The sequence below is a fragment of the Nuphar pumila genome, chromosome 1 (assembly GCF_984573655.1).
Source record: "Nuphar pumila chromosome 1, dmNupPumi1.hap1.1, whole genome shotgun sequence".
NCBI classification, from domain to species: Eukaryota; Viridiplantae; Streptophyta; class Magnoliopsida; order Nymphaeales; family Nymphaeaceae; genus Nuphar; species Nuphar pumila.
Genome location: NC_143249.1, coordinates 9,761,389 through 9,787,701, shown reverse-complemented (window position 1 = coordinate 9,787,701; position 26,313 = coordinate 9,761,389). Strand labels below are relative to the sequence as shown.

Here is a 26,313-nt window from a genome sequence, read left to right as displayed (position 1 = left end):
GTTACGGCAAAGGAGGGGGCCGAGCCCTCCCTGTGCCTCTTTTCTCGTTAGGCAGGGGCATCGCCCCTGCCTTCGCTGTTTTTCGGCAGGCTGGGGCAAGCCCCCTCGCCTCGCTTTTCATTGGCATCGGGCGGGCCTCCGTTCGTTGTTGAAAGGCAAGGTGCGGCCTCTTGCTTCCCCCTTAGTGGCTCGCAGGGAAGGGCCTCGCTTCCTTGCTCTCTTGGCTGGCAGGGCGAAGCCTCCCTCGTTGTCTTTTTCGGGCAAGGGTGCGACCCCCTGCCTCCCCGTTGTTCGCTGACAGCATGTCAGCAGGGGCTCGTGGCCCTGCCCTTGCTTCTTGCGCTTATAGCAGGTGCGCATGTGCACAATGCCCCTACCTTTGCTTTCCTTACGTCAGGGCGGCGATAGTGCCTCTGACTTTCTATTTTGGTTTTAGCTTGCTAAGGTCGTTACTTTTGCAGCTCGTACGACGGATCCCGCTCGCGCTTCGCGACCCGAGCCACCAGTCGCGTACATCCGCGGACGACAGCAAGCTTGCAACTCTCAAAGGTAGGGGAAGATTGCACAGAAGACTTGGACAATTGAATTGAGTTCAATTAACTAAAAAAGACAATTAAATAAATATATATGCATATATATATAACATATATATTTATACGAGTACACATTTAACTCAAGGACGCGGTTTCGCGATCCTTGTCCTTTACTTTGCCGTTGCGCTTCGCGCACATGTTTTGTGTTGCACTCCTGTTTATAGTTCCTTTACTTTGCCGTTGCGCATCGTGCAAAGGTTCTGCGTTGCACTCCTGCTTACAGTTTTTAGTTGCTGTCGCGCGTTGTGCGAGGGTTTGCGTTGCACTTCTGCTTACCGCCTTTACTTTGCCGTTGCGCCTAGGCTCTTGCTTTTGCATATGTGTTGGTATTGCCTTGCTTTTGCAGATGACGTGCAGGTTCTTGCTCTTTGCGTATGCCTTAAAGGCATCCTCGTGGAGGATGCAAGAGACATCTATCACTCACTCTTGCGACAAGAGTTCAGTTGGGAGCTGGCGATACACCTCCGTTTAAGGAGAGGGATACCTCACAAGGATCTTGGCTTTTCGTGTGTGCAGTCCTGCAGAGTCGACTTGAGATTTCAGGGAGCTGCGCAAAAGCATCAAAGACTGCTCCAAATTGAAGCATTGGAAGGATGCGACTGGCTGGTTCTGCTCGCCTTTTTGGCATATCTCGGGTGATCCTGAATTGGGGGTTCGAGCGAACTTCTTAGCGAGTGTTCTGTTGAGAAACCCGTATCCCGTCTATCGAGGCCGGTATCGAGTCATGCGAGACATGTAGATACCCCGATAGCGGATGTGATTCGAGATAATCACATGCATAATGTTGGCACAAGGTCTGTTTCAAAAGATAGAGTAAAGTTGATAAACTTTACATCTTTGTGAAATACTCCTGTTGGGGTTTCTATTGAGGAGCTATACCCGCTTCATCCTAGAGTACTTGTAGTCGTGCACGACACGTCTAGTACTGCGATGATCGGATGAGACGGTCGTGCGACCTCGAACAACGCTAAATGCAAAATGCTGTAATCACATAAATGGCCTCACATTCGCCTTCACAGGCAAGATGCTCGAGTGGTTTAAATACAACAACATAGAATGGGTCGTTAGTTAAGCATCCCCTAACGCACCCGTTCGCTTCTGGTTGTCTGTCAAGGGAGAGGACAGATCGGTACAAAAACTCCAATGGACAGGTTGTTAACAACCACCCCACGGGCATAGATCTGGCCTCCCCAGTTATTGGAGTTAGGGGATAGGGGTTACACAAGTTAGCTCAACACTTCTGCAGAAGTTGGATGCATCCGTGGCACTGCTTTTCAGCCTCTGGGGAATCCTCTCTCGGCTAATGCCGTCTCCTTTGGAGCAGACTCAACTAGCTATTCGGGTTATCGAAAATACATAGAATAACAGACACCCGAACTAGTCTAAGTTGTTTCTATGTTTTGCCTGCGCGTACCCGCAGGCCAGTAATTATCAAAACATAAGGTTTGTTCACACTGGTCATGGGTCTTGAGATTCACTTGCACTACGGATTCGCTTGCACTACTGATTCACTTGCACTACTGATTCGCTTGCACTACTAATTCGCTTGCTTACTCGATAGTTCAGTATGCTACTCGTCGAACTGTGCACGCCTGTCAAGGCGTTACTCTAGTTGGTTAAACTGCTTACGCAGTTCTTTATGGAGTAATAAGGAGTTTCTCATGCTAGTTAAATGATTATAATAATAGCATTATACCAGTTGCTACATATTAGCATGTGACTTGCTTTATCCCTTGGTCGAACTGTTTGGTGCTTATTGTAGTGTAGCACTTGTTGGCTTGCATCTCTTATGATTGATGTGATTGCATACAGCTCGTAATCTACGAACTGGTGGCAACTATGATTGATGTGGCCGCTTGTCTTATAAGCTTCTTACATATTGTGATATAATTGTTGCCGTATGATTGCTATTGAATGACTTGTGATGTAATGGTTTATGCCTTACGATTAATTTAATTACTTGTTCATGGACTGAGCCATTTTATGGCAATTATATGTTTTACGAGCATTGTTATGAGTGCTTGTCTTATTCAGTTGTTTTGTTTGGCTGACGGGTAGAGTTAGTTACCCTTCGCCCATAGAATCAACTGAATTGCCATATTTGCGCGTTATCATGTATCGTTTACACATGCTTTGAGGGCCTATTTGAGGATTGCAATATTCCTCGTGGCAATCATACGATGCGTAGGATTATATGCTTCTGCGCGGAGTGATACAATGCATATTGCTGATATACATGCTTGTGCCCATATTGTGGCTACTGACCTCGAGAGCAGTCAACTGTTCGGAGCAGTCGATTGTATAGATGCGTGTATCACCGAGTAGGGTATCTGACGAGCACCTGATTTCCAAAGGATTATCTGCGAGGGCGTGTATGATTAAGACCAGGTACCCGGCTAGAGTGGTAGATTCTCTGTGAGGATGTACACTGTCCACGAACGGGTAGCCGCAAGGACTGTGAACTCCTGTGAGGAAGTGTATGGTCCAAGATCAGGTATACCATCTAGGGCGGAATTCTTTGTGAGGTTATACATTTCCCAGACCGGGTGATCCGACGTTGATCTTGTTGTTTGTATTAGTAGCTATCGACCCCAAGAGCGGTCTTTTGTGTTGATGCGTGTATCGCAATGATTTTCATTGGATATGACATATGTTGGGGATCTGTTTCCCAAAGGTTTCGCTGTGAGGTTATACTTTTTCCAGATCGGGTGACTCGGCTAGAGTGGGAGATCTCTGTGAGAATGTACACTGTCCACGAACGGGTAGCTGCAAAGACGGTGAACTCCTGTGAGGAAGTGTAGGGTCCAAGATCAGGTATACCCTCTAGGGCGGTAATTCCTTGTCCGGTCGTATCTCTCGGACCGAACGATCTGACGTGGATCTTGTCTTTTCGCTTACCATAAAAAGTTATGGTGAGCTGTGACGATCTTCTGAGATTGTTTGTGATAGCCAACTATGAATTCATAGTTTCGGCTTTCTGTTTTAGCATGATTACGTGCATGACTCAGATGTGAGAATTAGATCTTTAGTGATTTGAGTTAGTGATCATGTTTTGGACCTTCTACGGAAGGGTGAGATTCTCTGAGAAAGTATGACGCCTTAGTGCGTCATAACCGGTGACGGTTAGCCGCGTAAGACTTTGAGAGATGAGGATAAATTAAGGTTGTTCAGGACAATGCGTTTGTTAGAAGTAGTGAACGACAAACGATGTCTTGATGATGATTAGATGCAGAGACCTCGTTCTAGGAACGAGGACAAGCTTGTTGCGTAGTAGTTCTCAACTTACGATCAAATGGATCGTATGCTGCGTTGGTCAGTTGCACTGCTTACTTGCTTTGAACTGCTTACTTGCGTTGAACTGCTTACTGTTTGCACTACTTACGCATTTGCACTGCTTACTCGCTTGCACTACTTGCTCGCACGCCTTATTCGCTTGTACTGCTTACGTGTTTGCACTATTCACCTGCTTGCATTGCTTACCTGTTTAACTGCATATCTGCTTTAAACTGCGTAGCCTACTGAATTAAATGTACTTAATTCAGTTCCTTGTAGTCTCTCTTGTGCACTTACTAGTTTTTCGCGAAACTAACCCATTCTATGGGTACAGGTGATGATTAGGTACACTACGGGCGATGGCGCGATTGCGAGATGGCTTCAAGGCTTCTTCTTTCTGCTCTTACCTCGCGTCCTGGACGCTTGGGTTTGTATCGGATTTCCCTTAGGATATCCGAATCTTGTGAGTTTTGGTTCTTTTAGCTAACGTGCCCAAAGTTGTCAGCTTGCCTTATGATTTATCAAAGAAAAATCTTCCGCTGATTTTATAAACAAACTCTGAAGGAAAGAGATATTTCTAGTCTCTTGCCTGTTTTTCTGAAAAGGTTCGCAAGTTTGAAATTTGGGGTGTTACAGGTTTTGTGGGATAGGGTGCGTGATACCTGATCACTCCCCGGACCCCCAATGTGAAATCCTGTTTTTTCTTTGCGGTACTGTTATACTAATATCAATATACTTCTCTTTCTCTCTCAAAAAAAAATGATTCTAGGGATAAAGGACATGGCCTCAATTGAAATTGTTTGGGACCGTTTGTGTCTCTTGCCTGTCTTGTTTAGGACGGGGATATTATGATAATTGTTTTTTATTTCATTAGTGTAACTGGTGTTAACTGTTAAAAACTTAATATATATATATATACCCTCCCGCACCCCCGCACCCAAGTTTTTTTAAAGTGCCGCATCGCCGCACCCGCACCCATGTGACATAGATGTCAACTGTCTCAGGCATTTCTTTTTCATTTGTTATAATGTAAACTGTATGGTTTGTGTCCAACCCAATTTAAATCCGAGATCAAGATCTGAATTTTACATTTTTTTAGAGAGAGAGACCCCTTCTTTTCTTTAAGGATAAAAATGCCAAGATTTACAAAATTCCCTGTTTTTTAGCTATTTTACAAAATGCTACTGAAGACTATTTATGACCCACAAACACTAGTTCTAATCTTGTGTGCTTGTGATTTTATATATATATATATATATATGAGAGCGGGGATCATCTGTGCAGGTTTGGGTTGGATATCTAACCAACCTGAACCCGTTTAGCCAGGTTTGGTAAAAAAATGCTGAATCAGATAAGCAATTGAGTCGGATTCGGTCCTTGATGGCTGAGTCCAATTGCATTCAGAGTCAGATTCGGATAGGACTGTAATCTGTTTGGATGCTTGCCATTATTAAAAAAAAAAAAGATTCCGGTGAGATTTGAACTCACGACACGTGGGGGAGACAGCGTCTTCTAACCTGCTAAGCTAACCATCCGCCCATCCTCATGTCATATGTTACAATTTTTTTTGACAAATGACAAAAACAAATCCGACTCTGTTTAGGCTAGATCTGGTTACTAGATTTGGCAATGGCCAGTTCAGACCTGAAGCTGACACATTTACATCCCTAATCCTACCACCAAAGAATTAGGTCACTTGTTAGGACCCTTCAAACATAATTGCAAGTTTTTTTTGCTTGATCTAAACTGTTAGATGTGTTTATCACAGATTACTTGGTAGAAACGATGTAGTAGATTAGATATTTAATGTCATGTGGTTTCTAGAGGGATAAGAATTTAATGGTTGATATTGAACCAAGGGTGCATTTATGTCACAGAAAATCCCCCCTTTCCATAGCAAGAATGTGTGGTGCACACAAACACTAGAAACAATCTCTGCGAGGAAAGCTCTCCACCTCTCCACAAGTTTCTGTTCTCCATCCCAGTTTACAGCAGAAACAAAGTCCGACGGGAGTGGTCTGGCTTTGTTTCTGCTGTGTAACACTCTCGCTATTTTGTGCATGGACAGTGTTACCGTGCCATACAAACGCCCCTAAGACTAGATTATAAAATATTCAAGTTTTTTCATTAGTCAATTCAACTCAAAGCATGTTTTTTAGTAAGTAAGCAATGATGAACTAATCTTTGGTTCAGATCAATAAAAAAACCCTGCAACTGCTGTATTGAAGTGTTCATAATGGGTGATGTAACTTTTTGGTGGCAGGAAGCCATACCCCATGCCCAAACTTTTAAGAATTCCCATGTCATACCCTGTGTACCCTTTACCCATATCTACTGTACATAAGGTGTATACAAAGAAAAAAAGTCCCATCATACTGTTGTTCAATCATGCTTTCCACTTTTTCATTGGATGCTGCACATGACAGTCTATCTTGGTAATAAGGACGGTGAAATGTAAGTGGAGCATGTAAGACATCAGATACCAGTTGTCTTTTTCTTTCACATCAGTTTTCTCCAGTTATAAGCAACACTTCTTTCATTAGTTTTTTTTTTGTTAAATCTAACCATGTCTATTTATGTTGTATTAGTCACACCCTATGAATATGAACCAATATGAGAATTTCGTTGGGTGTTCCCTACTGAGCAACACACTGTACTCTATAGGCCCGGAGGCAGTGATAAATGGGCAAGGGTTGCTAGGTCGTCGCCCAGAAGCGACGCGTCACACCGGCGCCCGGGTGTGGTGTCAAATAGGCAAGGGTTCCCTCACTTTGTTGGACAAGTGGGGGTAAAGAAGATATTTCAAGACCATAAAATTAGGTTAGCCACTTGGAACATAGGGTCTTTAACTGGTAAGTTGGTAGAGTTAGTAGATGTTATGTGTAGGAGAAAGATGGATATTTTATGTCTACAAGAGACCAAATGGGTAGGTGAGAAAGCAAAAGTGATAGAACCTTAGGGATATAAGATTTGGTATACAGGAATAAATAGGAATAGGAATGGAGTAGGGATTGTTATTAGTCGTGAGTTTATAAATAATGTAGTTGAGGTCCGTAGGAAGGGTGATAGGATTTTACTTATTAAATTAGTATTAGGTACGGATATTATTAGTGTTTATGCACCTCAAGTAGGTTTAGATGATTCCATTAAGCGTCAATTTTGGAAAGATTTAGATGGAGTAGTACAAGGGATATCTTATGGAGAAAAGCTTTTCATCGGCGGTGACCTTAATGGACATGTAGGCATTAGTAGGGATTGATTTGAGAGTATCCATGAAGGCTATGGTATAGGAGAAAGAAACGAAAGTTGAGAAAGGATTTTAGATTTTGGTTTGTCCTATGATATGATCTTAGCAAACACTTGGTTTAGGAAGAGGGAGTCTCACCTAGTAACATTTAAAAGTGGGGTTAATACGAGTCAGATAGATTTTTTTTTACTTAGAAAGAGAGATAGGGGTTGTTGCATCAATTGTAAGGTTATACCGGGAGAAAATGTAGCTACACAACATAGAGTCTTAATTTTAGATCTTAGAATTAGAAATGTCGCAAAAGGGATAGACATAGGATAGATCCTAGAATTAAGTGGCGGGCACTAAAAGGAGCTAAACAAGGAATGTTTGTAGAGCAGGTAGTTAAGGAAGCTGATTGGTGTCTCGAGGAGGATTCAGAATCAATGTGGAATAAGATAGCGGGTGGCATGAGAAAGGTGGCTAAGGAGGTATTGGGTGAGTCTAAAGGCGGTGCACCGCTAGATGAGGATACATCATGGTGGAACGAGGATGTCAAATTAGCTATTAAGGTTAAAAGAGAGTGTTATAGAAATCTAAGAGTCGTGATAATGAGAATTTGGAGAAGTATATGATAACAAAGAAGGAAGCTAAAAAAGTAGTTCGAAATGCGAGGGATAAGGTATATAAGGGAGTTTATGACAAGTTGGATACCAAAGAGGGCGAGAAGTATATTTATAGGCTTGCAAAGATGAGAGAGAGGAAATCGAGGGATCTAGGTATGGTTAGATGTATCAAAGATGAAACACAAAGGGTTTTAGTCAAAGATGAGGAGATTAAAGAGAGATGGAAAGATTATTTTGATAAGCTATTTAATGGAAGTCATGCTCAGGATCTTGGAGACTTCTCAATTCCTTTTCATAAGATGAATCATGACTTCATGTGCAAGATTCAAAAGAAAGAAATTGTAGAGGCTTTGAAGAAAATAAAATCAAGAAGGGCAGTTGGCCCAGATGGTATACCTATCGAGGCTTGAAAATGCTTGGGTGAGAAAGGTTTAGAATTGTTGACAAATTTTTTTAACAAGATTTGGCGGACAAATAAGATGCCTAATGAGTGAAGGAAGAGTACTTTGGTGCCTCTATATAAGAATAAGGGTGATATACAAGATTGCACAAACTATCGTGGTATAAAACTCATGAGTCATATTATGAAACTTTGGGAGAGGGTGATTGAGTATAGGTTGAGAAAGGTTGTCATGATATCGGAGAATCAATTTGGTTTTATGCCTGGAAGATCAGCTATGCAAGCTATACATCTTCTTAGACAACTTATTGAGAGATATAGAGAGCGGAACAAAGATTTGCATATGGTTTTTATCGATTTGGAGAAGACATACGATAGAGTACCTAAGGATGTTCTCTGGTGGACAATGATGAAGAATTGTGTTTCTCTCAAGTACATTAGTATAATTAAAGATATGTACGAAAGAGTAGTAACCAATGTCCGCACTTGTGGAGGGGTGACAACCAATTTTTCTATAACGGTTGGGTTACATCAAGGATCTGCATTAAGCCCTTTCCTATTTGCTATAGTGATGGATGAGCTTATGAGATCAATTCAAGAAAATGTGCCATGGTGTATGTTGTTTGGTTCATATCGCGGACCCCAATTGTTTTGGGATGAAGGCGTAGTTGTTGTTGTTGTTGCAAAACAAATAAATGTTCATAGGCCCAGACATTTGTCTTTCAAGTGGACACTAGTGGTTTTAGCTTTATGGTGTCATACAGATATAATATAAATTTAGGCCCTGTTTTGGTGGTACTTTTATTTATTGTGCACAAACAGTTCTTCTTCACCTTCTCCCTGGCAGCGGCTGCCAATGGCCTTGCCTCAATCACTGCCTGAGGGATGCATGTAGACCACTCTGTCTCCCCCGGCTTGATCATCATGAAACTTTAACTAGTTTTAGGAATTCACTGATCTTCTTCAACTTCATCTTCACCTACACTCCCTGGTTCAACAGTTGGAAGCTTTCTTCACCTCCAATCCTCCCCAACCCCTATGTCTGTGAGGATGTTCTTTGCCAGCAGATCCTTCTCTTCCCTGCTGCCACCATTAGCAACCATCTTTGTGGCTTCCTCCTCCATGTCCATCAACAAGCAGAGGTCCTTCACCAAGAGGGGATCCAACCACTGGAGATGGTGGCAGCCATGAAATCCATGATGCTCATGAAATCCACCGTCATGGAGCTGCCAGTGTGCAGGGCAGTACAAGAGGAGATGGTGGCAGTGCCAAAGTGTAGGATAGAGGAGATGGCCAACACCAGAGATCTCCAAGAATTGGGAACAGTCTCTTTAAATGGAATAGATATAGAAAAGAAATAAATAGGCCTCCACTGTGTTTAAAATGAGAGTGATTTATGTTTCTATTTATGATGATTCAGCATACAGATAGAAAACAAAATATTCATACATGATTTTAAACATTTAAAATGAACAAGCAGAAATGACCTTTTTATAAGTACAGCTGCTACCTTAGAATCTTGGAGTTGCATTGTCATGATGGAGTCCAAGGATATCAATACAGCATAGAAAACCTGCAGAAACCTGCAAACTTGTGATTTGTGAATGTTGAGATTTGCTGATTGTGGTCATAAGAGAAGAGGTTGCTTCCCTTTATGCTCTAGATGCCTCAAAATTCAGATTTAAGAGTTTGCCTCTATGTCACAGAGATACTTCAATTTACGCACGTGTTGTGTCCTCTTATATATCATTCTTAATGGAGAACTGCAGAAGAATTAACGTATCCGGTGTCCTTTTAAGTGTGTCCATGTGACAGGTTTGCCTAGAAGCGTTCAATCTGGCTACAGTCTAGGACTTCATAAAAGTATCAGTTAATCATTACTGGCACTGGACAAAAACTAACCATGCCCGTTTAACCACCTGTCTTATGTAGTTGAATGCTTCAATATCAGCTATTTGTTTTGGAATGATGACTAGTCGGCTTTAACACAAGAGTGGAAGAAATAAATTAATATCGATAGCTGATTGTCAGACAAGATATATCCACTGTGATATTTAGCTTACGCCATTGTTGGCAATCTCTTGTGTTTCTTTTTATTGAACCACACAGTATTTTCATTGGCTGAGTCTATGCTTGATCCATGACCATTCCTAAATAGACATATCGTTTGCTTAAGTTGATGGCCGAATCTGATTCAATTCACAATTATTTGTGACCACGGGCTTGTGTATTCCTTAGTCTGAATCTGTTACTTTTTCTGTTGCTAGCACTCCGTTCATAGCTACTTTTGTTTGATCTGTCACAAATGTAAAGCTTACAAAATTTCCTCATTTTGCAAAAATGTGACTATTCAGATATCTTTCATGGCTCAATCACTTAAGACATTAAGTACTCACTGATAACATTTGCTTGCAGATACCTTTCCAAATTGGACTATCGAAAATGGATCTGCGGAAGGTGTTGAAAGCCACTCTACCTATGGTAAGTTGAACATGTTCAACTGATCCATCATTTGATTTATGTTTGACATGGATTTGCTTGCATAACACATTTTCCTATTTCAGATGGACAAATCCATCATCACCATGTTCAAAAGACTGCAGAAAAACTTAACATCAGAGGAGCTGATGCCTTCATTATGGGATAAATGCAAGGTTTGTATGGAACAGTGCTTACATACTCGGGAAACAACCTACGGATAATAACCAAGTGAACTTCTATTCTCTAAGTTGCCTATGATCTGCTTCATTTGGCTGAGCAGACATCTTGTCTAATTTTGAGCTGTTTGACTTCACATTTCTGTTGAGTCCAGCAGTTGATGCAAATTGTGACGGTGAAGGAATGGCCTTTCAAATTGCACTTGAACCATAGCTGTGGGATTGTTTGAATTGTGAAAATATACTGTCTTTTTTCAGCTACTGCCTATGGAAAATTGACAAATAAGTTCCTATCTTTGCTTGCAACTGTAATGCCTGTATCTTCAAGTCAGCCATTTAAACTTAGGATTTTGCAGACCTGTCTATTGACTTTGTTAAGACCTCCAGTCCCACTCATACAGATTTTTATCAAAGACAATGAGGTCAAGTATGGGGCGCAGTTCACAGGTTTTGCTTCCACTTGGTCTGATTAGCCTTCTCTCTGGAGTCCTAGGTATAGTTTCATAAGTTAACTGCATATTCTGTGATACAAATATGCGGTCTTATGTATTTGTTGCTTTAATTTTGTACTTTGGATAATGGTTTTTTCAGTTGTACTTAAAAATGGTCCAGCATACTCACATTGATGTAGGTACTTTCGGGTGCTGATTCTTCGACATAATTATTATATGCATAATACGTATATTAAAAGTTGGGTTCTTTTTCATTTTAAATGAAAGTATGTCTCAACTCTCTACAGTTGTGCATGTCATCATGTTTTTTTGTTCATTTCTGGAGGAATGTTCTCCGTTAAAGGTGCAGAATGGATGACTCCGTTGAGAATGGTCATCATTTTCTATGACCTATGTGCTGAGTAGACCAGACTGCATGTGGATGACTTGGAATTTTCTCTTCTTGCAGAAGGAATTCCTTGAAAAATATGAAGGCTTTGCTGCATTAATTGCCAAGATTTATACCACTGAAACCATGCCATCAGTTGCAGAGATGAAAGAGATGCTTGCCTCAATGTAGAAGCCATTCGGTTTTTCACACTTACACGGCATGGAGGTTGCATCTTTTGCTCCAAAAAGAGTTTAATCTCCATGCACACTTTTCACTCGGCTTCATTGTTTTCCTTTTTCTAATTATCAGGCTATTGTAGATGTTTGGGTGATTTTGCTATTTTGTATTTTTCATTTTCTGCAAATAGAAGACTCTATGTTAGGTTTTGTCTTTGTAAATAGACATTGATTCTTTCAGTAAGCGAACCCCCAGGTTGCCAGAAGTCCAGTTGTGTGAGCATTTGCAATGGGTGTGCCTCCTTGTAAGACTATATCATCTTCGTTTCCAATTGTTTCAAGAGAAATAATTTTTTTACAATTGTTGATGCCTTTCTGTTTTTCTCATTTTTTGTTGCTCTTCTCTTTGCCTTCGCAGATGCTGCTTAGAGATCTAGAAAAATAGCAAAGCTTTACGAACTCACGATTAGCCACTTAACTCGGACCAGATATAACAATGTAACAGTAAAGAAAAGTAACCAATCTGCAAGAACATGAGGTTGTTTGGTTATGATATTACGTTATGCGAGCTTGTTTAGGAGAGAATTTTTTTCTCCACTTGATGGAAAGAATTATAAAGGTTTGTGTGAGGTGCCAAAATGGAACATGAGCAAGTTCATGGGCCTCTGCTTTTGCAACTACTGCAAATTTGATTTTTTTTTTTTTTTTTGAGGAAAAAAAAGGGTGCAACACGTTTTTTATTATTGAACTTGAGATTTTATGTGGTACTCGTGCAAATCTCAGTTTTATGTATACTTCTCCGAATGGCTCGCAAACACTGTTTGCTCTATTGGTCCTTGAAATGATTAGTTGACCAATATTTATTCCTTGTTATATAAAGTAAAAAAAATTGTCTTTTTTTTTAAGTGAGTATCACCAGGGATTTTTATTTTAAATCAAGGAGTGACTCCATCTTGAAGACAAACAATGGTCATGAAATATGATTGCGTGCAAGTCTCAAGTTAAAAATAACAAGCTTTATTCGTTCAGCATTATCCGAGAACAGTCATTGTGCTGTTGTACGTCTGGTCTTTTATTGTTTCAAGGTGGATTTAATGGATCCTTTTCTGTCTTCAGATACATTTCACAGGTTTTTTGTTGGCACTATAGGTATTTGAACTTGAAAATGATAGTGATAATAGTTGTATCAGTCGGTTGTTTTTTATAATGTTGTAATATTAGTGTCTGACCCTGAATCTATCTGAATTGACCAACTTTCAACCACAAAAGGACACGTGTCACAAGAATATTAAATAATATTAAAACTGTTTTTGACCTTTTTTATTTAATTTAAAATAAGTCAGTTCAGATCAGTTTTTTTACCGAATTTCTGACAATACAATACGAATTGGCCGATTCAAGCCAATTCGCAACAATACGACATTGGGTTTTTTTATCTCACTACACTGACAATCAATTTATTGGTGAAAAGTAGGATGCATGTGCTATATAAGAAAGATTGAGTCATCTGTTGCTGGTTCCAAGTTTGGATCTTTTAACGGGTTCCAATATTTTTGATTTTTTGAGATATTGATTTGAATCGCTATTTGAAATCAAAATAGTCACTAATAAGATCTAGTGGGGGTTTGTTGAGCTGATTGCATGGATATAACTCCTTAACTGAGGGGTCTGGGGTTTGAATCACATATCCATCTTGACCGACGAGAGAGAGAGAGAGAGAGAGAGAGAGAGAGGTGGTTTGTGTGTGTCTGTGTGCTAAACCTTCTTGAGTAAGCCCCATCATCCTGAACATAAACAAGACAGGTTGGTATCCATGTCAAACAAGAATCTGGAAAATATAAAGCCAGGCCTTGCGATCAGACAGAGCACATTGAGAGCCTAACTGACATGGGGCAATTTTGCTATCCTTTTTCTTTCATGGGCAAGCTGCATGGTATTTGTAATATGGCTCTTCAAATTTGCCAAATATATTTGAAAGTGGTGATACGCAATGTCACAAATCTTGGGAACGAGATATTCTCAGCAAGAAATAATGGAATATCCCACCCAATAAAGGCATTTTTGGATTGTTTGGGAAAATCTCAGGAAAATAATATAAATGTGCTTGAAAATTAAAAAGTGCATGTATAATGTAAAAATATTAAAATACGAAAAAAATCACAATACAATCATGATGCTTCATGAATATAATAGTCAAAGCTAATTTATACTTTGAAATTTTCGTTATTTTTATTAGGATTATACAGTTTTGTGATAAATTCATGATAATTTTTAAATTATCTTCAATATTTGTAATATGGCTCTGTACATCGGGTGTCCTTAGCAAGGGACCTTCTTCTCAGAGCACAGGTCTGCCACCCAGGGGCAGCGGGTGGTTTTTCATTTGGCGATGCTGGTTGTTCTCCGCTTGGTGGGCAGTTTGGAGGGAGCGCAACGCTAGAACTTTCAAGGGCCGTTCTAGCTCAATTTCTTCGCTACTTGTTGACATTTTATCTGATGTTTTTCACATGGTTGAACTAAAGTGGCCGGTGATCGACCTCTAATGGATTTGTCCTATCTTCGTCGGTTGCCCTTCTCTCTTCTTGTAAAGCTGGGGGCCAATAACTCATCGCCCTAAGCTATGCACTCTTTCTGAATTCATAAAATATAGTTTACTCTTTCCTTCAAAAAAAAATCACAAGGTGTAATTTCTATTCTAGATTTAATGTTGTTATTGAAATTGCTGAGACTAGTGTGTAGGCATATACAATTTACCCCCCAAAAAAAATCTACCCCACATCTGCGTGGCCCACCTCTTAAAGCCATGATCAGGCGTCTTCATCTCAACGCCTGATTACTTTTTCTTGTGGCTCTGTTCATCAACCTTATACTCAATCACTGATTAATGGAAGGATTTTTTTTATATTTTGTTGGGGAAAAGATGCTTTACGGGACACTTCCGAAAATAAAACAGAAGAAAATTTTCCCTTATTTAAGCCTGTTCGCAATCAATCATTCATCAGAATCATAATAATCATCAATATAAAAAGACAAGGATAACGAGACAAAATATATCATAAAGTCATTAATGATAACAAGAAAAAAACACATTAAAATCTAGGCAAAAGAAAACAAAACCATCGAAATAAACAAAACTAATGAATTACAACTCAGTAGTCTGTTTATTTATAAATAGTAAACAAAAACCATCCAGATAAACAAATTAAAGAATCATAATTCATTAAAATTATAATATAAGAGTATAAGTCAAGGATAAAACCAGACGAAAGATACCGTATTACGTCATCAATGATAACAACAGCAAAAAAAACATTAAAATCTAGGCAGAAGCAGAAATATCATTTAAATAAATAAAGTAATGATTTTTTATCCAAAAAAACAAATATTAAATGAAAACCATAAGCATGGTGCAGGTGGATATGGCACAGAATACAGCTCAAAAGTGCTTGAAGAAAATCATGTGTCTTCCGTCATGGTATAAAGACTGAAAATCTTCTCATCATCGCTGCTTCCTTCAGTAATCCGACCCACATCCATTAGTTGGAAGGATATGAGAGAGTGAGAGAGAGATTTACTAGTAAGAAATAACTTGTTTCACTTCATCAGAAAAAAAAATCTTCATAAAAAAAAACTTGTTTCTTACCGACCAAAACAGGAACTACAAAAATTGAAAAAACAATAATTCTTTCAGCCAAGGTAATAACTGAGGCTCCTGGGCTTTTTCAAACTACAAAATTTACAATCCAAAACCATTCCATCTCGCTACCCATTAAACCAAATAGTCAGAACATGATGAAAACAATGGAAACCAACAAAAGCAATGTATGTGCATCCCAACCCATGATAGGATGAACCACAATTTAAAGAAAAAACAGAAGGAAAAAAATAGCATAAGGAAAGATGCAATTTTTGTTAAACGGAGAAAAGGAAGGATGGGGTGGAGGAGTTGATGGGATTTCCACTCTCTCTCAGACAAATGCCTCAGTAAACATCACAAAAAGAGAGAATGGAGTTCAGACTCGTCATCATTTTTGCTCATCATGGAGAAAGGAAAGCCCTGATTACAAAACTCACAACTCAAAGATGATAAAATGATTACATAGAAACCACAACAGCCAAAATGAGAGTGTCATGCGAGCCCCGCACAGAGGCTCTCTCAGCCTACCACTCAAAGAAACGCATTTTATAGGGTAGGTTCTACCGTTCTAGGGTTTACCTTGGGGAAAGGACTAAAACACCCTTTTTACCCTACTGGTGAAAACTGTCCTTCAAAAGTTCAAACCCAACTTTTTAACTGCTAGACCTTAGAGGACTCGGACCCAGCCTAAGGCTCCAATACTTTAACCAACTTCGAAATTTATGTGATTGTGTGCAAGGACGTTGGGTATGGATTTCTATGTAAACAAGTTGAACCCGGGTCAGATTTGGGTCCAATATAACTTGGTGTAGAATACTTGGATTCGTGGTCATATGAAAAATGCCTTCATCCAACCTGCATTTGATTAGCTAAATGGGTTTGGCTTGATCCAGAGTTGGATTCGGATGTGAAAACATAAAACTGAATCCAACCTGATTAACTCATCATACCTGAAACTCTTTACGAAAACCAACTTGAGAGAATCAGGTTGGTTGGACATTTGACGCAAACCATCACGTTTACATCCCCTACTAATGGATGGGACCAATGGACTCCTTGAACTCTGTCCTCAAAAGTAATGAACCCCCCCTTGACCACTTAAGCTAGAACAAGGTCTAACTTATATACAACCTAGCCAACTAAGAAAATTTGTTTTGAAATGAGAGATGGCAATCACAAGATCAAGAGGGTCATGGTTAAACAAGGACAAATTCATAGTTTTAAATTTTTTAAAAATGGAGTCGTGAAAAAAGAGGAGGTTGATCCTAACTCAATTTTTGGAATTGAAGCAAACTATGCAAAGTTTTATGAAATTGCCTCATTGATTAAAAAAAAAACATCATTATTTAAAAATGCAAAGAGTGTAATTTGTCCATTGATTGATATGTATCAAGAAATGGTTCAGTCTCCCGTTGCAATGATCCTTCCAAGAAGAAAGAAAGATGAGGCAATTTGCTTCCTAAAAAAAAATATTATAATAAGAAATATACAACACCTTAAAAAGAAAAAGAGCCTCAACAAGTCAAAATCCCTACTAAAAATATAGCCAAAATTAACATGAATTATTCTTTATTGGCACAATCACTCTGCTTAACAGATAAATTCAACGATGATGCTTTGAACCAAAAGTTTGTGGATAAAAACTTGAAAAGTTCAAACCAAGCAGCTTGAGGATTTGAACAATGACCAATGTTCACAAATTTAAGCGATACTCTAGGAATTTTATTTTTTTATATATTATGGAAGATGCTTGGTGAAAAAAGACAAAAGATAATGGTAACCAAAGATATAAAGCTAAGGATAAGCAGCTTTAGCTAGCTCAGGTCTGTGTGATATTTACATGTTTTCGAGTTATTATGGGACATACCATGCATTATGGACGATGGAGAAGTGGACTTACCTCAGAGACTAACCAGCTTGAACAAAGAAGAAGTGGGAAGGATTAATAGCATGTTCCGCCCAAAATTGCCCCATGGGGCTTAGGCTGCTAGGCAGGCAGTCTAGGTTCAAATCTCATGGGCATCACCTCTTAAGCAAGCCGAAGAGTGGCGACTCCCTGAGGGCAAGGGGTAAGCCCACGGAGTTTTACACTGCCAGGACAGTGACCTAGGTCTCAGTTCCTGGAGGCGGTTTTTACATGTAAATATAAAAAAAAATGTTCAGCTCAAAATTGAAAGCCCGTTTCATGTTATTGCTGCATACACGTATTCATTAAAAAAGCTGGATCCTGTACCCAACCATAACATTTTTTTTTGTGCATGTCAAACCCAAACCTGAACTCAATTGGATCTGGACCATTACTCCCAAACCAATCAGATATAATTCTCATTTTGCATATATCCCACAACCTGGATCTGGGTTAGTCAGGCACCGGACTTCAGATCTGACCAATTGACAGCCCTAATAGTGAGACACATGAAGTTCAAAAGCCATATTCCCCAAAATATGGGAAATTGCATCTTAACCTCAGGTATGGGTCAAGACTCAAGAACATTTCGTCCAAACTTTTGCTGGAGTTGGGCTGTATCCCATGGTATGTGCTTTAAATCCCACCAACCTAAGGACCCATTTGCATGTCACAGAAAACCCCAGCTTTCCGCGGAAACACATCGACCAGCATGGGTTTCCGCAGGGCCCACAGTGGCAAAACAAACACACGAAACTGTTTTCGTGTGGAAAAGGAGCCCAAAATACACTCTGGACCCTCCTTTTCTGTGGAAACAGTTCCGGTTGGGGGGGGGGGGGGTGTGATTCCAAATCCGCAGAAGAGGAAACCGTGGAAGAGGTGCCACGGCTTCCTCTTCCGTGACATGCAAACAGACCCTAAAGGTACCAGGAGGCCTACAGCTTTAAAGACATCTTGGATCAACGACATTCGACTCCGACTACACACATGTTCTCAGTTGGGGGTGGTTCAGAAATTAAATTAGACGGGGTCAAGTGCTGCAGGATGTACCTAGTTGGCCAAGTCCGCCATCACTTGGCTGAGACCATCAAGAGTAAGTTGAATCAAACAAGTATTGAAATACTAGTGATTTGCAATCCGCCCTATACTCTATCGAGCCTGTGGGTCAGACTTGGTTGGCTGGCCTGAAACTCAATTGGCTGAAGCAGAGACTTGGTTAAAGTTACACTGTGTAGTAAACTAGTCTCTCAAAGAATTTGACTCACCAAATATTTAAATCTATATCAACATAGAGTTAAAAAACTCTGTTCCCCAGTTAACCTTTTCGACCTGGTGACTTGGTTCTCTACATGAGGAACTCATGCATGCAAGATGACACTCTTGAAATCACCTAAAACCAGAAGGAGAAGAAGAATTATATACAGGAGACAATAATCTTAAATAACTAAGATTAACATGGTCATTTTAAGAAATCCTAATCTCAACACAGTGAGTATGGAACAATAATGTAAACGGGCCGTATGCAAGATAATATCAATTAACAAACCATAAATTAAAAATAGCAGGATCAAATAGGAATTAAACAAAAAGCACCACCAAGCGCCAGAGGGGATAGACCAGTAAAACTATGATGCCTAGCGTGTTAGAGATTCCATGGTTCTGAGTAAATGAGTTTCTGAATCCACCAGTTGCCCTGATGTGCTCTTGAAGAAGGTATGCACCTATTATGAGACATATGACCACTCCAACAACACCGTCTCTTAATGTGTGAGCAAAGAAGCTGGGTGCGACCACGAGGATCAGAATTAGTGATCCTGGCATCTCCAACCAATCTGCGGCATTAAAAAGATGCTTGAGGTTAATGGTACTGGACTGATCATAAAAGAAAGCAAAGTGGTTTTTTGTATTTTTTCCTCATTTCTTGCTCTTCTTCTTTAACTACTAGCCTATGAAATACGGAACTTGTTATTGCAGATCATAAATCTGAGGTTTTCCCTCAAGATTCTGTTTAAGCAGCATATTTCTGGCAGACAAACTAGCAGGATGAATCTTGGTTATCTATGACACTGATAATTCAAGCCTATGCATCATAGCATAAACCATGTCTTGCCCAGCCAAACTTGGATGTTCTCCTAATCAAGAAAGGCATTGATGTTGGATCCAAGGGTGCAATGTTTCAAACCATACGGATGAAGGGAAATGTCAAAAATAAAAGATGAACTTTCCCTTGTAAACATATCTTTTATTCAAGTTTCTGTTCCATCCAACTCACAGGAAAAAAAATTCAAGTTACTGTTTCTTCCTGAAGGAAAGAAATACTCCATGAATAAAGGCAAGCCAACCCAAGCCTTTGTCAATAATCTCACCAAAATCAAGAAACACAGAAGGCTAAATTTTCCACACAAGACAGAGGCCTTTCTTATTTGAAACAACAGATCCATAGATCAATTAAATCTTGATTTGGAAAGTCAATCGAGTCCTGTTTTTGACAAAACAGAGGATTCAAGAAAATTTTGTCGTAACTACAAGCACTATGCCTTAAACAGATGGGCATCATAAGCTAGCAGATGCTAACACATGATTTTATTGATGCATAAGATGAAGCCTCACAAATCTAAGGCTTAACCTTCAACCAGCGTATAACCCTAACAGTGCTTCAACTCACTATATCATCTAGCTACTCGAAAATAGTTATGCTTATTGCATAACATTGCCAATGTTTTAAATGTGCTCTTGTATGCATGAATTGTCTGAAGACAGAATTGGAGAAATTTCATATCCTTAGAACCCTATGATGAACTGAAATATACTTTGAGGAAGAATGACATGCTTAGTTCAGAACTGACTGAAAATACATAAAAAACTATCAAACTAGGAACACAATCTGCACATAAAACAAGAATAAATAAGGAAATGAGAAAGGCACCAGTAATAATGGAATTTTCCATAAGAGACTTTTAAGGACCATAAGAAAGTTCACAGGTTTGTCTATGTGAGTGAATACAATCACTATGGATCCTTTCAATAGGATTCCTCCATTTGCAAATGATGATTTCTCTTCCTTCTTGCCAGTTAAACAAAGAGAAACAAGTCAAAACATTTAACACAGTCAAATGGAATCCATGATGTAATAGTCATACAAATTCAATCCCCCCAATTTCTCAATTGTTTATTGGAATTAACACAAGAATTTCATTTGTAGACATTCATGGTGAAATACCAAAATAGGTGGACATAAACAATGAAAAAGTATGCATGGAAACCAATGTTGTAAGTATTGTATCATATCGTATCGTACAATACATAGCATTACTATTTAGTCTAATTATACGATACACACTCATATTGTGATACGAGTGTGTATCGTATCCATATCGAGTGTATTGTATGATACAACCCTATATCATACCGCATTGTACAATACAAGGTGTATCGTACGATACACTTTCGATGTACTTTAAAAAGAGCTGAATCATATTTTTTATTTTTGGGGTTTTAAAGACCTCTTGAGGGCCGTCTTCCTCGTTTGTGTAGAGGTCATTAGAGGGGTATTCATACACTCTAGGAGTCGTGAGAGCAATTTGAGAGCCGATCCATGCGCAAGGGAGATGGCTTTTGTAATTTGCTCAAGTAAGAGTGCATTTCTGACATTTTTCACTTAAGAAAGTGGGTTAAAGTAAAAATTTCCTAAGTGTATTATTGAACATTGTTTTACATCTTTGTAGTGATTATATTTTGTAATTAGTGTTCTAGGAGGTCGATGAAGGATGGTCTTAGAGAATGCCTCTCAAATTACCTTATATTGAAATATTGTACACCAGTTGACTTAGAGATATATTTGAAAGGAATAGTGAAGTATAACTTTTGTGGTTTTGTAATGCATGGAGGATTGTATAACAACTACATTGTGAAATTATGTACACATCGCATTCCTTCTGATATTCGTGTTGAGCTTCTTACTAGTCTTATAGAAGATGATAAAAGAAATGCACGAGTACATGCAAGTGAGAGAAAAATCACCAAATGTGGTCCTTGATTCAAAAGATGAAGATGACACATGAATGATGCAATAAACAAAGGAAATCATTAAGCTGAAGTTTGATAGTAAAGATGACTTTTATATATAGACATATTTCTGAAATCTATGTTTAGTTAAATGTATTGTGTTGTTAAATGTTAAATGTTTTGTGCAATGAGTGCTGTTAAATGTTTAATGACATTTATGTTTAATTAATCTTATTATATAAATATATTGTGTTCTTGTATTCTATGTTTTTTTTTTCAGATTTATTTTAGATTTTTAAAGATCATTTTAGTGAAATTTATGATTTTTTATGATACAATATGTTTCTTACTTTGGGCCCGATCAATGTGGGTTATGATACACTACTTACAACCTTGATGGAGACTGTAAGTCCTATCTAGAGAAACATGATACAGATCTCAGAGAATAGGAAAAAAAAAGATCGTTTATCTCTGCAAATGGCATGCATATCTGCATTTATAGATAAAATGTAGCTGTCTACTTCAAGGTGCAGAAACTTAAGCAATCAAACATTAACCACATAAATAGGTAAAGAAATATTTCAACATTATCAAAAGATATACCTGGGAAACGTCGTGGAAAGAATAGTCGCAAAACAACAGCAATGAATGCTATCCATCTTCCGACCTGCCCGCTGCAACAATGAATACGTATTATGATTGCCGAATTGACAAGATGAGTGCAAAAAAGAAAACACCGAGAAGAGCGCTCATCACCTTAGAATGGAGAACAAGACTGATGGAAGCGAGAAGAAGATGTATGGAACCAACAGTGACGTCAACATGTTAGTCCTCCAATTGGTCCGATCCAATATCAGCAAATATCTGAAATGGAAGCAGAACATGAATTCAGATTCATCACTCGTCAAAGGCAAATTTTATGATGTATCATTCCTGTGCTTCATCCAATAGGTACGATGAAATTTGGCTCAGGACAACAGCCCCAGTTCTATGAATACGATTTCACCAAATGTGCTTAGATAGGCTTGAAATTTTGTCACATAAACACATAATCAATTATAAATATCCAAGTAAGGGTTATAAATTCCCTTGTAACAAATCAATAATAGGGAACTATCCACTTGGTTTCTCAAGTTTTCATATTTCACTCAAATAGCTGATTACCTGCCAAAATCCAGAAGGAAACTGCAATTTCGGACAAAAAATTTGTAAAATCAGAATACCCAAATTTTCTCCCCCAGAAAGAAAACTTTCAGAGCTCTAGCTCTTTCACTCCTAGATCTGGTCAAATTAAACCAAATCGTCTTACATAACACATCAACCACCTCCAAATCCTAAAAAAAAATCACAACCGTTCTAACAGAACCCATCCAACAATTCTGCTTTCAAATAACAAGAAAAAGAACACAAAAAAAAAAATTGATAACCAAAGCTTCGATACCAAAATACAAGAAAACCAAAACCTAAGAAAGAAACCAACAATTGAGAAAACATATTTCAAATAACACTTCCATGTACAAAACAGACCCGATTCCCATCCAATTCACCAATACCAGCTACGAAAAAAACCAAAACCGACAAAATCGACGACCCCAAACACCCAAAACAGGGGAAAAAAAGTAAAAAAAACAAAACCATCAAAAGATTTTAGAATGGGATAAACTCACATTGCAGCGACGGTAGCGATCCATTTGAGAATGGAGGTCCCGAGTCCGAGGCTGCCGAGGGAAACGGCGTGCCTCGCCAGCCTCCGGGCCGCCACCGCCAGCTCCCTCAGATCCGAATCGATCAACTCCTCGTTCGCTCTGTCCGTCTTCATCTTCAGGAACTCCATCCTCGCCATCTTATTTCCCTTGCAACCAAAGAAGCAGCAGCCTCCCCACCAAAAGAGAGAGAGAGAGAGAGAGAGAGAGAGAGAGAGAGAATGGATTCCTAGGCAGCAAGTGAAAAAGAAGAGGTTGGTCGCAGACGCGCAAAAGACGGGAAGAAGAAAAAACCGTTAAAGACCGACTCTGTAAAACGGGAGTGGCGGGTGATCTCCCGGCATTTTTTTCTGGCCGTTGAAGTCAACTGACACGTGTCCACAAGCATGACGTGGGCCAGCTTTTCCGGCATGATGACGATGGTGAAGGCGAGCAAGCCTGGCATGAGGGCCTTGCTGATGTATGATGGGTGCAGCCGAATTATCCCAGGCTAGATGGTCCCACCATTCCAAATGGGTGGTGGGTCCTTTTAGCCTTTGTCCCGAGCTAAGCCTGGAAACGGGTCCAATCGGCCAGCCCGTTTCAGGCTGTGGAATTAGTAGATGAGCCCAACTCTTGGTATTCATGTTTGGCTTGTACTTGTGGTAAGACTAGCCTGGGCTAAAGAATACCAGCTGGTAGAGGCGACTTGTGAATGTCACCAAGTTGACAGGACGTCACAAGTTTGAAATTCACTGGTGGCATTTCTTGCTGCAAGGTCGAAGCTGGGTGTATTCCCCATTTAGCCGAAGAGACCTCAAGGGTTTTACCAATGTGAAGCCAGCCAATATGCTTTTGGTGATGAGAAGAGGGGGTGGTGGGTTCGTTTCTACTTGGTGAGACTCTCGAGTCGTGGGTGACAAGGATGTACTCAATGAGCTCAAGCCGAGTAAGGTCAGTTAGGTAAAATACATTCAGTAATGCTAACCTTGTTGGTAGTAAAAAGATCAGGTGCAATAGGATTGCACAAAAATTTGTGCATTAAGCACCCCAAGATAGAGGGTGTTGGGGGTGCTTAATGCACAAATTTTTGTGCAATCATATTGCACTCGATCCGAACTCTTGTTGGCAGGACTCAATAGGATTTTGAGCTGAGCTCTTTTGTTAGACCTACCATAAGTAAGTAGTTGGATGTGGTTCTTAGGTCTATATTTGTCCACCTTTACATGAAGATTGGGTCCGACCTGATCGAACCCAATTACATAATTGCTGAGCCCTGATCTTAAAGAATATGTATTCTTTGATAAGGTTGGGATTCATTGGATGTCCAACTTGACAGCTCTAACCGGACCCATTTATCATTTATATCGCCATTATTTGGTTCGGTCACACATGCCAATCCCAAAATCATGTCATCCCACGTGGGCTATCCTCATGCTTAGCTTTCCACCCCAAATATATATATATATATATATATATATATATATATATATATATATATATATATATATATATATATATATATAAATAAAAAAGGGTATCGTCTATCATGCTAACATTATTGAGAGCTACCAACAGAGCTCCTGGTTGGTAGGATCTGTCTGTGCAGTCTCCTTGTTGTGGGACGTTACAGGTTCAAAACCCAGTCATACACTGAATAATAACTGATGACCGTTCAAAAAAAAGAAAAAAACATTATTCAGAGGCAATTTGCCTTTCATGTTAACATTTAAAGTGAAGCCAAAAGCTCTCTCGTTCCTTTACTGTGATGGGGTTAAAGTGAAAAACCAAACTACTTTTTATTGAGTGCAGATTAGTTCAGAGCAAGGTCACCCTGAAGCTGTTCATTCATGCAATGAATGATGACAAACACCATGATTAAACTCAGCATCTTTTATAGGGTCCTACCAACGGAGGCTCCACTTGTCTGGTGTTGAGAGTTGAGACATTGAAGTTCAAAACCTAATGTTAGGGTTGTATAAGTGGCCTATAAAAAAAATCACTTTGATAACGACATGTGAAGATTTCAAAATGAACGGATGAATACATAGCTTAGCCATGGTATGTTGGATGCTGCTCTACCTTGGTACACATTCTTTTCTATTGAATTTATTATAAATAGAGCGTATCATATTCTAAAAGCCAGATCTACTGTTTATTGGACTTACCTCAAGCCACAGGGCATGTGGAAGACATGAATATGCATATAAATATCATAATGGACTAATTACAAAAGTGTGGTACCCATCACCCACTTGAGGGATAAGCCCCTCATCCTTTAGGGAAAATCCATTTGGGCCCACTCCCTTGGCTTTTCTGCAGCTCAAGAAAACAAATCCATCAAAGTTACAAGCTTCCCCAAGGAAGCGCATTCCCTTTGACAGCATGTCTATTCCATCTTGAAACTGAGCTTCAACTATATTCAGAGGAGATTCCTCTCAAAAAAATATTCAGAATGTAAACTGTCCCTTTTAGAGGACAATGTTTTTTTAGTGAAAACCAAGTTACAAGAAGAGGTAAACCCGATTCTATTATCATCTTTTTGGAACTTTGGATGCCATAACATAGAACCTGACTTTTGTAGACCAGTTTTTTTTTCAAAACCTGGTTTACTACGGAGGGCAAGTGTTAAAATACGGCTCTATAACGGTTGAGCCTGATATCTCGTGATTCACATTGGTTGTTATGATAAACCCGGTAAATCCAGCAAGATATATTTATCTTGCTGGATACCTTACCATTTTGTGCATGCCTATCCTCTTCTTACCATTATGTGTGTGCCTATCCTCTCCTCTATGCACCTCTATAAAAACCGTGTATTTCTAAATGTAAAGATCATCAATAAACATTTTTTAGAGTGGCTTAGCCGTCTTCGTGGATGTAGGTATATAACCACGTTAAATCTGCGCCTTCTTCATATTTTCTGTTTTATTTCATAACATGGTATCAGAGCCAGGTTGCTAAGGGTGAAGATCGGGCGACATTATGGCAAACGCAAGCAACAATGGAAGCCAGACCGATCCTCAAAAAATTATGATTCAAGAACAGGTCAGTCCAAATCTCAAAATCACGAATGTGCCTCTAAATAGTTTCAATTACTTATAATGGTCCAAAGCTGCTACTTTATTTCTAAGCAGCAAAATGAGGAAAGAAAATGAGGCCCGATGTAAGTGACCCGACATATGAAGAATGATAATCAAATAACCATCTTGTAATGTCATGGTTACTTAATTTCATGGAGCCTAAGATCACAAATGGTTTTTTGTTCTTAAATACGGCTGATGAAATATGAGAGGCTGCTAAAGGAATG

At 39.3% G+C, this 26,313-nt stretch overlaps 2 protein-coding genes and 1 non-coding gene across 4 annotated transcripts in view; 1 reads left to right on the top strand and 2 right to left on the bottom strand.

Moving 5' to 3' along the window:
* The window catches only part of LOC149847916 (exocyst complex component SEC3A-like), a 117,930-nt gene extending 105,796 nt beyond the window's left edge, over positions 1-12,134 (top strand). The window contains exons 23-25 of one of the 2 annotated variants that reach the window (XM_090008887.1): positions 10,534-10,599; positions 10,683-10,772; positions 11,676-12,134. In XM_090008887.1, the coding sequence (XP_089865013.1) occupies positions 10,534-10,599; positions 10,683-10,772; positions 11,676-11,786 (267 nt within the window). In that variant the 3' untranslated portion in view covers positions 11,787-12,134. Of the gene's footprint in view, positions 1-10,533; positions 10,600-10,682; positions 10,773-11,675 lie in introns of those variants that run through there. The other variant, XR_016432390.1, reaches the window with a different exon arrangement.
* Positions 12,135-15,736: 3,602 nt separating this feature from the next.
* On the bottom strand, positions 15,737-15,820 carry LOC149847915 (small nucleolar RNA SNOR75). Its single transcript, XR_016426599.1, has one exon. It is a non-coding gene; the product is annotated as a small nucleolar RNA SNOR75 (small nucleolar RNA).
* Positions 15,821-18,738: 2,918 nt separating this feature from the next.
* On the bottom strand, positions 18,739-23,324 carry LOC149847914 (cold-regulated 413 plasma membrane protein 2-like). Its single transcript, XM_090008774.1, has 4 exons — positions 22,989-23,324; positions 22,078-22,185; positions 21,925-21,995; positions 18,739-19,148 (listed from the first exon to the last, which is right to left on the bottom strand). The coding sequence occupies exons 1-4, from the start codon at positions 23,162-23,164 to the stop codon at positions 18,895-18,897; spliced, it is 609 nt and encodes a 202-aa protein (XP_089864900.1). The 5' UTR covers positions 23,165-23,324; the 3' UTR covers positions 18,739-18,894.
* Positions 23,325-26,313: the final 2,989 nt, after the last annotated feature.

What these genes read in the sequence shown, in the direction of transcription:
- LOC149847914 (XM_090008774.1), bottom strand. Translation starts at nt 23,164, where the DNA reads ATGGCGAGGATGGAGTTCCTGAAGATGAAGACGGACAGAGCGAACGAG. An exon ending in ATCGCTACCGTCGCTGCAAT is followed by an intron (nt 22,186 to 22,988) that starts GTGAGTTTATCC and finishes CTTCCATTTCAG; the next exon opens with ATATTTGCTGATATTGGATC. An exon ending in GTCTTGTTCTCCATTCTAAG is followed by an intron (nt 21,996 to 22,077) that starts GTGATGAGCGCT and finishes TCATTGTTGCAG; the next exon opens with CGGGCAGGTCGGAAGATGGA.